Source organism: Fulmarus glacialis, unplaced genomic scaffold (assembly GCF_000690835.1).
Source record: "Fulmarus glacialis isolate BGI_N327 unplaced genomic scaffold, ASM69083v1 scaffold43942, whole genome shotgun sequence".
Lineage (NCBI taxonomy): Eukaryota > Metazoa > Chordata > Aves > Procellariiformes > Procellariidae > Fulmarus > Fulmarus glacialis.
Genome location: NW_009200554.1, coordinates 1 through 9894, shown reverse-complemented (window position 1 = coordinate 9894; position 9894 = coordinate 1). Strand labels below are relative to the sequence as shown.

At 54.3% G+C, this 9894-nt stretch overlaps 1 protein-coding gene across 4 annotated transcripts; it reads right to left on the bottom strand.

Annotated features, from left to right (window-relative positions):
• Window positions 1-1886: 1886 nt before the first annotated feature.
• Window positions 1887-9026, bottom strand: CLK2 (CDC-like kinase 2). 4 transcript variants are annotated; one of them, XM_009573641.1, is made up of 13 exons: window positions 8665-8834; window positions 8249-8483; window positions 6392-6488; window positions 5978-6044; window positions 5492-5608; window positions 5120-5286; window positions 4549-4643; window positions 4043-4172; window positions 3606-3688; window positions 3294-3373; window positions 2983-3073; window positions 2352-2542; window positions 1937-2238 (listed from the first exon to the last, which is right to left on the bottom strand). In XM_009573641.1, the coding sequence occupies exons 1-12, from the start codon at window positions 8832-8834 to the stop codon at window positions 2360-2362; spliced, it is 1515 nt and encodes a 504-aa protein (XP_009571936.1). In that variant the 3' UTR covers window positions 1937-2238; window positions 2352-2359. The 4 variants fall into 4 exon arrangements, with proteins under 4 accessions (XP_009571939.1, XP_009571935.1, XP_009571937.1 ...); XM_009573644.1 differs by having other exon boundaries at window positions 1887-2542; window positions 6392-6485; window positions 8665-9026; XM_009573640.1 differs by having other exon boundaries at window positions 1887-2542.
• Window positions 9027-9894: the final 868 nt, after the last annotated feature.

The following is a 9894-nucleotide window of genomic DNA, read 5'->3' as shown; positions in this document are numbered from 1 at the left end:
GGGAGCGCGTCCCCATGGCAACAGAGGGCCCATGGCAACGCCGGGCCGGGGCCAGGCCTCCCCACCGTGCGGGCCCCATCGCGTCCCCCCGGGTTCCCGGTGTTCCATCCCAGCGCTGGGCCCCGATGTCCCCCCGGGTCTCCCATGTCCCCCCAGGTCTCTCATGCCCACCCGGGTTCCGGGTCCCCCGCCCAGACCCGGCTTCTCTATCCAACGACGGCTCCGTTCAGCCAGGCCTACTACCACAGCAGGCCCCTCCTGCGGGTCCCCCTGAGGCCTCACGTCCAAGCGCCTCGGCTGGGCTCCCGCCTCTTACCGGGACGGCTGCGGTGCTGTTCGCCTCCGGCCTGTGTGGAACCCCCCAGGCTTCCCCTTGGGGAAGTGAGCTGTTTCACTGAGCTCACCCGAACCAGCCGTACAGCAGACTCCATGGAAGTAAAACGGTCAGGGAAGAATTCATGGCACGATGAGCAGTTTGGGGAATTTAACTTTTGTGTCTCCTGGACCAGTTATTTATAGGGATCCTTGATTCCATCAACTATCAGCTGCACTTGGACAGCATACCGACACCCTCTCCCAAACAGGGATTCCTTGGCATCCCGAGAGCGGCACAGGACATCTATCCGTACCTGCCTCTAGTTCCTGTCCCAGCTCTCAGTGCTTAGCAGCAACTGCACCTCTCTGCTGAAAATATTCTTTAGTCTCTGAACATGGACTTACAAAGTTACACACAAATCTCTGAGCTCCCACTTCAACGCAGACAGCTGGCACCTTGAGCCGTGCTCTCTGCTGGGAAGGTAAAAGCTGAGGTTTTGGACACCTAAATGTGTTGGGTTTTTTTTTAAGTTTGAGACAGACCGCAGGTATTATTTGGTCAATCTAATTCTCCTCCAGACTTACCTGGGGGCTGGCTACACACGCAGCAGGACATGGTCTTCCCCAGCTCTCGTTCCCTGGCACACACCACCTGGCTGGCTGCTGCCTAGCCAAACAGGAGGCAGGCGAAAGCTTCCAGCCCAAACTCTTTAAGTTAGGATCACAAGCTCATGAAGATGATTCAATGTCATCCCTCCTGAGACTCCCCCACACTAACTCCAGGTGAAGCCAGACTTTTCCTTTATCCCTCTGCATGATGACAGTCTACCAGAGCCAGGACACACTCTGCCACAGACAGATGGTGCCACAGCAAAGCGATAAGCTCCTGCAGAACAGACCGTGAGCAAGACTCTCCCAGACACACTGGCAAAGCATCTACGCAGAGCTGCCATCAGGTCTGAAACATCCCCAGCAATTCCCATGGAAAAGTCCAAGCCAAGCCTCCAGCCTCACTGCAGAGCTGGTAAGAGCCAAAAAGGCAGAGACAGACACTGGGGTATGTGTTTGACAGCCAAATGTGGGCACCTGGACACCCGTGTTCCAACAGCCATCACCAGTAGCCAGTGCTCCACCCTGTCCAGGGAGCAAGAGGTTTCTCTAGTAAAGAGAACACGTATCTTTAAGTACCCACCGTCCTCCTTTTTCTATATTCCACCTCAATACTGATTACAGGGCATGATGAAGGGGCTAGCCTGTGTTTCGCTGCCCCCCACACCAGAATCTGCTCAGGTCCAGCTGCAGCCCTCAGAGAGCCAAAAGCAGCTCGTGCCCAGTGCAAGCTCAGACACTAGGCCAGCATCCAAGCTTGGGAGGAGTAGTGTGGGTGGATAGAGCTGGATTCATTACTGAAGTTTCCTGGACCACAAAGTACCTTTCATCCCACAAGAGGATGCGCCTTCCTTCCCTCTGCAGGGCGCAGCATACAGCCACTGCACATCAGGAGCACAACCGACCTGCAGAACAGCCCCAAGAGGGGCTGCTGCTGGTCCAAACCCAGACCAGGTGGTTTATTCACTTCATATTTATTTTTCACAAAGACTGTACAAAATTCTTATAAAACTCTGGTGTGGGGATGGGCTATGACATTGATCCAAAAAATAATTCCCATGCAGTCCCACCAGTTTCATAACTTACAAGGAAACAGATAAGCTACAGAGAGCTGCGAGTCCTGGAGTATTTACACCGAGGAGGGCAGGAGAGAACAGGAGACAAAGCAACACGTGAACAGAGGTATTTACAATATGGACATACAGGCCCCCTCGCCTCACGATAACGGCAGCAGCAACAGCAGGAGGTCGGGCCTGTGGTGCTCAGAGGCCGATATAGAATATGGGCTATTTACAGTATCTCACATATTAACAGCTTTACAAACGTGTCCAGGGAGTTCTTCTCATGTATAAAAAAAAAGCACCAAGTGTCTGAATAGAAATCACACAGGCCTCCACGGGGGCTAGAATCTGAGGGCAGGCTGGCACCTGTGGCGTCACCGGCTGATGTCTCTGCTAGAGTCCCACATTTTTGTGCTCGGCTCCATCTCCAACATGTCAAAGAAGGGGTGCTTGAGGGCTTCGGCCAGGGTGATGCGCTTGGACGGCTCGTACTCCAGCATGCTCTCAATGAGGTCGAAAAGGCGGTGATGGTCCTCAGCCTCAGAGGTCAGGTATCGCTGGGGAGACGGAGAGGAGAGGTTACGGCCAAGGACACTGCACCCTGTCCCATCACAGTACATTCCCTGGGCTGAACGGCTAAGCTGGGGGAAGACTGGTTTGTTCAACCATCACTCATCCTAGACCTGAACTCTGGGCCGCTTTACCAGGTGTGGAACTGCCGAGTTTCCACACCCTGCCCTCCCCATCTTTCCCAGGCACTTCCTGAGGTCTCCATGCCCTCCTCCTTCTCCTCCACTTCAGATTAAGCTCAGGTTGATGCAGTCTTCCTAGTTTATGTCTGGGACAGCCAAGGCTCCTTCGGGAAGACACTGGTCTGACCCTTTCGGTGGCCCAACCTTGCCCACAGGAAGAATCTTCACAACTGGGGCAGGCACTATAAGACTCTGCAATGAGAAAAGGATAAAGCAGCCAGATGCTCTTTCCCACCCCGCCTTACCCGCAGCGGCTTGCAGTTTTCCCTAACATAGCGGCCAGCGGAGGTGTTCTCGTCCCAGTCCAGACGGCCATGGTAGAAATATTTCTGTTTCCTGTCAGAGTAAGAGGTGGGAACAGGTTACACCCAAGCATAAAACGTCTTGCAGCGACAGCAGTGCACCAGCCCTGGCAGCACACGCTACTCAGGAGACTGCAGCGGCACGGACAACTGGCTCAGCAGGCAGCTTCAAAGCTCAATCCCTCAGAGAGAACAACTAGACGTGAAGCAGGAGAGAGCTGGCAAGCTTGCGGTGCCCAGCCGGCCTTGCTCACCTCGTCTTCCGGATCATCCGAGAAGGAATTGGCCCCAAGATCCTCTCCATCATGGCCAGGTGCTCCCGGTTGTCATGTGTCTGAGAGAGAGAAATGTAAAGGGAAGGCATGGAACAGATTCCAGTCGTTCTACCTCCAGCCCTGGGTGTTCCCCAGTTCAGAGCCCCTTGCTGGGCAACACCTCGGTCGTCTCTACAAGACTGCAGTGATGGAGGGAACCCCATCAGTCCCAGAGGCTCCCGGCTGTACTGGGCAACAGCCAGCATCCTCTTTCATCAGTTGTGAGGTAGCCATACAGCATACAGTTCTCACCTGAAACAGGGTGAAACCCACATAATACTCAAAGATGATGCAGCCAATGCTCCACACATCACAGGGCTGGCTCCAGCCAAGCTCTAAAAAACAATGTTTTTTAAATAAAAGATCCAGTTATGGCCTAAGATTCCAAATCCCTCTCCCTTGCCCTTTTAAAAACAAACAATTGGAAAAACAATTCCCATTCCAGCCAGGCTCCTGATACACTGGTGGCAATATACTGCTGGTAGCAATGCCAAAACACCAACTTGTAAGTTGTTGACCCTCCCAGGAAATAGAGAGTAGAGGATGTTAAATAAAGCACTTATCTCCCTGGGTAAACCCAGGACAGCTGCTGAATGATGTGGAGGCAAAACGCTCCTTAATCCAGCAGGCAGCACCCAGTACCCTCGAGGCGAACGCCTGCCTCTGCAGAAAGACCAAGCGGTACCTACCCAGTATGACTTCAGGGGCCCGGTAATGCCGGGTAGAGACAATCGTGCTGTGATGCTCATGATCAAACGTGGCACTGCCGAAGTCCACCACTCTGATGGCCGTGCTCTTCACGCTCCGCTCATCCCGCTTCTTTGCGAGGGAGAACGGTATCAGTTACGCAGGAGTTTCGAGATGCAGACTTAGCCCCTTCCCTAAACAGCTGAGGCTTCGCCACAGAGCACCACGGGAGGGGAAGGCTTCGGAGGGTACATTAGTGCTGGCTCAGCCCCGCAGCACAGCCCCCAGACAAACTCTCACCATCACACAGGTAAGCCTGTGGTCCCTATGGCTTACTTATAGACTACACAGGCCGTTCATGCAGGATATAGGCCCTGAACAAATGCGTGAACGTTCTTAGTCAACTCTGTGTCTCCTGGGGCCGCGTTCTGACTCCTCCCAACTGCTGATAAGGTCAGGGATACCAAGAACCCAAGAGAAGACCTCTAACACATGGCAGCGCTGTTACCTTTTCCAGGTTATAGGAGAGTTCGTAGTCAGAGTTCACGAAGAGGATGTTCTCTGGCTTGAGGTCAGTGTGAGTGAGTTTATTGTCATGCAGAACTGAGGAAGCAAACAGAGTCAGGGTGACCAAACAGAAGCAAAGCGAGGCTGCACCCACCCAAAGAGCGAACATCATTAATTCAGTTTGCTCATGCTGGCACCAGTTTAGCCCGCATTTAGAGCCAGGTGTGAACAGTCAGGCTAGTCCAGGGCAAGATGCTTCGGGAGAAGCACAAAGATTTATCGTATCTATCACCAGAATGTGTGCGTGGAGGTGGATGCTGAAGTGCCCTGAGCTACTGCCAGCCCACATGCATTGGAAAACATTACAATCAGGAAAAGAAAAAGGATTAATTCCAAGCAAGCATTCACCGCTGGAGGGGCAGGAAGGCTCAGTCTCAGAACTGGCACAGCGGCACCGCAGCAAAAACTCGCTGCTTTGGGCCACCAGTTGCAGAACTGGCACGGATGTTGGGAGCTTCACAGCTCTCCAGGTCAGTCAAGGACCAGCGGAGAGAAGAGCAGTGAACACTTACATTTCACGGCCTGGCACACCTGGTAGGCCATGTGCCGTACTTGGTGGATGGGGTAAGGCAGATAGTTGTTGTCCTTCAGGAAATCAAAGGTGCTGAGCCCCAGCAGTTCAAAGGAGATGCACATGTGGCCATGGTAGTCAAACCAGTCAAACATCCTGACGCAAAGACTGAGAGAAAAATTCCGATTCGAGACAGATCTGCACACACCACTCAGCTATGTTATTCCCGCACCAGGCTCCTCCTTTCCTTGCTCAGTCTGTATCCCATAGAAAGCCAGTATGCCTCCAAAAACTAGCTACAAATGAATTCATTTACACCACATCAAGTACCTCTCTCTCAGCCCATCCCTGCAACTGTGCTAAGGCAACTCACTTCGTGTTCTCGGGATCCTTCTCGTTGATTTTCTCCAGCACGTTTATTTCTAGCCGAGCAGCCTCTTTGTACTTCTCTACGTTTTTAATGATTTTGAGAGCAACACGTGCACCACCCCTGGGGAGAAACAGGAAGAAAGTGCAAGATCACCCTTGAGCTGGGTCAAAGAGCCTTTCTGATCCAGCCTTATCCTGCGAGTTGTGCAGCACAGCCCTCCACCACCCTGGCTCAAGCCAGAAGGCAGCCATTATTAAGGGGTGTCTGCCAAAGCAGTGCCTTTTCCCTCCCTACAAACAGCCCTGAGGCTCCCCCCGACCCCTCTCCAACACAGGGGCGAGTGCCCAGACCAGCAGAGGAACGCTGGAAACCAAGAGACTCATTTTCACCCCCAGGCTCCCACATTAAACACGAAAGGCTCTGTCGCCAGCTGCGGTCTCTCTTTTTCCCTCACCACCACGTCCCTCCCTCTCCCAGGAGCAGACGTACCTCCGGTGATCGATGCACTGCACCACTCTGCCGAACGTGCCTTCCCCTAAGGTGCTAATAATCTCATCTGGGAGGGAGAGAAAGAGGGGAAGGCAGGTGAGAGAGTGAGCACGACCTGGATGCAGCGCATACACAAGGCAGAGGAGAATGCATTGCAACACCTAACCTGCACACAGCTTGAGAGACCGGAGCAGCGGAAGGCTGACACCGGCTGCACAAGGCAACTGCCCTAGTTCCCTGGCACTTCAGTAACAATACAAAATATAAACGTAGCTTTAACAAAAGGGGAAGGAAAAGGAGAGGGTTTCTCTTTAATAAACAATGAAAATAAAATGAAACAGAAAGATAAGACAGATCTGCGACTGCGATGGGAGCTTAACTAGAGAGCTAAATTATGTTACGATTTGGCTGTACATCTTTCTTGTAGCCAGTCGCCGACGCGATAGATCAGATGCCCCTCGTCGTCGTCCTCCACACTCTTGGCCCTTCTGCTGCTCTGTCGACTCCGCTGCTGGCCCAGGCAGACAGGGAATTCATCATTCACCAATCAGATTTTCAAACCAGCGCAGCAGCCAGCGTCACGCATTGGTTGGTTTGGAAATTCACATGGTTGTTTGAGGAGGGGTTGCAGGAGGAGATTCCCAGCCAATTCATACGGCACAGAGGAATATATAACGATAGGGATATTGCAAGGGAACATGTCAAGATACAACACACTAGCTCAGAAAAGAAAAAAACAGTTTGCTTTTCGTTGTAGCAAAAAAAAAAAAAAAAAAAGAAAAAAAAAAAGAAAAAAAAGAACCTACAAACAGCCCCACCCGAACCAGTGTGAGAGCAGAGACGGTCAGAACAAGGGCTAGCGGAGGGGCAGTGGAAGGGGCCAGCTGCTCTCGCTCCCAGGGGGGCTTGGAGAGGAACGGCACTGGCCTTCGCGTCCTGGAGAAGGCCAAGAGAGCACGCCGAAGCACAACTCTGCAGCCGGGCGCTCAGTGGCCACGGGGAGAGGCTCACTTCAGCCCCACGGCAGCCACTGAGGAAAGGCAGCAGAAGGTGCTGGGAAGTCCTGCACGAGCAAAGGGCCAGGCTGCCCCACACAGGCACTCCCCATCCCACTCCAACAACCACCCACATAGCTTCCCCCAGCCCCAACACTCGGAAAAAGATGAATTCAGAGATTTCAGAAGCAACTCTCGGTACAACGATCCATCCAAAACCAGAGAGAATTTACGAGTGACTGCCTGGGGGAAGATGTGACACGTCTTCCTAGACCCTCCCCCAAAGAAGCTGATCCTGGAAGGAGTAACTTCCAGGAGAGAAGCAGAGGCCCAACAGGGAATAGGGACAGCCTGGGATGAGGCAGATAAGAGGTTTATGCCAGAGAAGAGAAAATTCCTGCCTTCAGTTCTTCAGCTAAGTATCCCCACACCTGGGAGCAACCGGCCAGCAGACTTGGGACCCGAATCCAGCCCACAATCCCATCCCTGGACACACAGCCAGAACAGACCAGACAACACTGAGAGCTCCACACACAGAGCAGAGAACGTGTCTGGGGTCTAACAGAAGTGGAAAGTGAACAGCAGAACAGACAAGAAGAGAAAGCCAGGGACACTGCCGGGAAGAGCCTGTGATGGTTGCTGCCTCCACCTGAATTGACCGGTCCACAAGCTCTACTCCTTTGCAAAGCCCCTCGCACGACATCCCACGTCAGCTGGGCCCACCCAGAAGGATCCTGCTCTGACGCAGGACCTAACCCTCAGAGACGGGGGGGCTTCCTGCCACAGAATACAGGCCCGAAACAGGGACCACGGGGACCAAGCCGCCTGTCGCAGGCAGACCGAGCTCTCTGGGACCAGGATCAGCTGAACGTTTGCTGTACAAACCTCGCACAAAAGACTGCTCGGCTGGGGTTCCTAGACAGCTCTTAATGAGCATCACCGAACAAAAGCAGCACTCTGCAGGGATAAAGGAGCTGAGGACTGCAGCACCACCCCGGGGGACACGCCAGCCTCGCAAGGCACGCCTGTCCTCCTCCCACCTCCGAGCGGGCAACACTAAGAGAGGGTCTGAGCCGCCTGTGCCCAGCTGGCACAGGGCAGCCGCTGCCGAGGCGCATCAGGATGGTGGACAGGAACTGCTGTCTGCATCAAAGGCTTTCTACGCATTTCTCAAGCTGAGTCCGAGAGAGCGTTAGAAAGTGAGTTTTCTACTTACCCAGCTCGCCACCTGGGAGAGAAAGGTTACAGGGGAGGCCCAGCACAGCAGGATACTCACCGATGAGGAGCGACTAAAGGACCGGCTGCGGCGCCGCCTCCGCCTGTGCTTACGCCGGCTGCTTTTGCAGCTCCGGTAGCTGCCCTCACGGTCCCGGGAGCGTCGGTACTCATAGGAATGACGGTACTCGGGTTCATAGTAGGCTTCCCCTCGCTCGCGGCTGTAATCGTTCCGCCGGTAGCTGTCACAGTAACGCCGGTCGTAGGCCCTCCTGTCTGCTGAGTGGTCGTCGTAGCTAGGGAAGGGAAGCAAGCCGAGGGGGTTCGATTACGAACACCGCCTGGGAAGTTACAGCTCAGAGCACACGAGAGCACAGGGCCCACGCCACCCAGAAGTTGGGCTGACCACAGCTGCCTCTGTCCGAGCTGGAGAAACACCGCAGGGTTCACGGTCCCGCCTCATCTTTGCAGACTCACCTCCTGGATCGAACATGGTAACTGTCTTCCCGACGGTGCCGACGGTCACGCTCGCTGCTGCTCGATCGTGACCGTGTCCGCCGTCTCTTGTGTTTGCGACTTCTGTAGCGCTCATGATAGCTGCCTCGGCTGCTGCGCTCCGACGAGCGGTACCTTCTAGAGTGAGGCATCTACAGGGACAACAGACGGTGATGACTTTGTGAGGCAATTACCAGGGAGAGAAATCAGTGCAGATCGTCAGTGGCCAAGGAGCTGCTAGGGCAAGGAGGGGGAACGCGGTCAGCAGCGTATCCGAGTGTGCAGGGGGGATTTGAGAGGGAGGGGACGAACTTCTGAGAGATCCCAGAACCCCGTACGAGAAAGGATGCGACTGCCCACACGGGCTGTCTTTGCTGCGATTCTGTTTTCTAGGTTACTTTTCCCTCTTCACGCCCATCTCTACTGGCCACAGCTCCAGGAGCAGCATTTGCACCTTCGGGGCTTCCACCTTCTCTCTTTAGACTAATGTGCTCCCCAGGAAGGAGAGAAGCACCACCAAGGAAAACTGAAGGAAGGTAAAATGAAGCTCAGGATATCACCGGTGCTTGGCCCAAAGTCCTTGTGCACCAGTACTGGAGACACCTAAGCGGGCAGCTCTTCAAGAGATGTCTCTGGTTTACTGCCAAGCAAGCAACATCTACGCTTCCCACTGCACGCGGGGAGGACTCTACAGTATCCAGGGAGCAAAACCACCTTTCCACGTGCAGAGGCGTTAACAAAGCCTTGCAGACCCTACCTCAGAGGGAAGGAATGCTCACCTCTACCTCTCTGGTGGGACGTGAGAGTCAAGACCGAAGGAGAAAAGCTCTCGGTAAGATGGCACACTGAAGTGCTCGTGCATAGGACCCCGCTCCCATCGCCAGACCTCACTCCACAACTCTAAGACATTCCCTGACTGTATTTTGGTTCCGAAGCATCAAGCAGCTCAATCTGCCTCGTCTCCACAGGCAAGAAGCTGGAGCTCCCTTTGTCCACAGACCTCCCACCGGCCGTTTTTTTTCCCCAAAAGGTGCGCTCACGCACCCGGCTGCCTTCCCACACCCACACCCACGCTGACATTACAGGCAGGGCTACCAAAACGCGAAACCACCCCCGGTGATGCGGTGACCCAGGGGCACGGGCTCGTTACACCCGAGCAAGCTTCACCCTCCAGAGCAAGGCCGGGCTCCGCGGGGCCGCTCACGGTTCCCC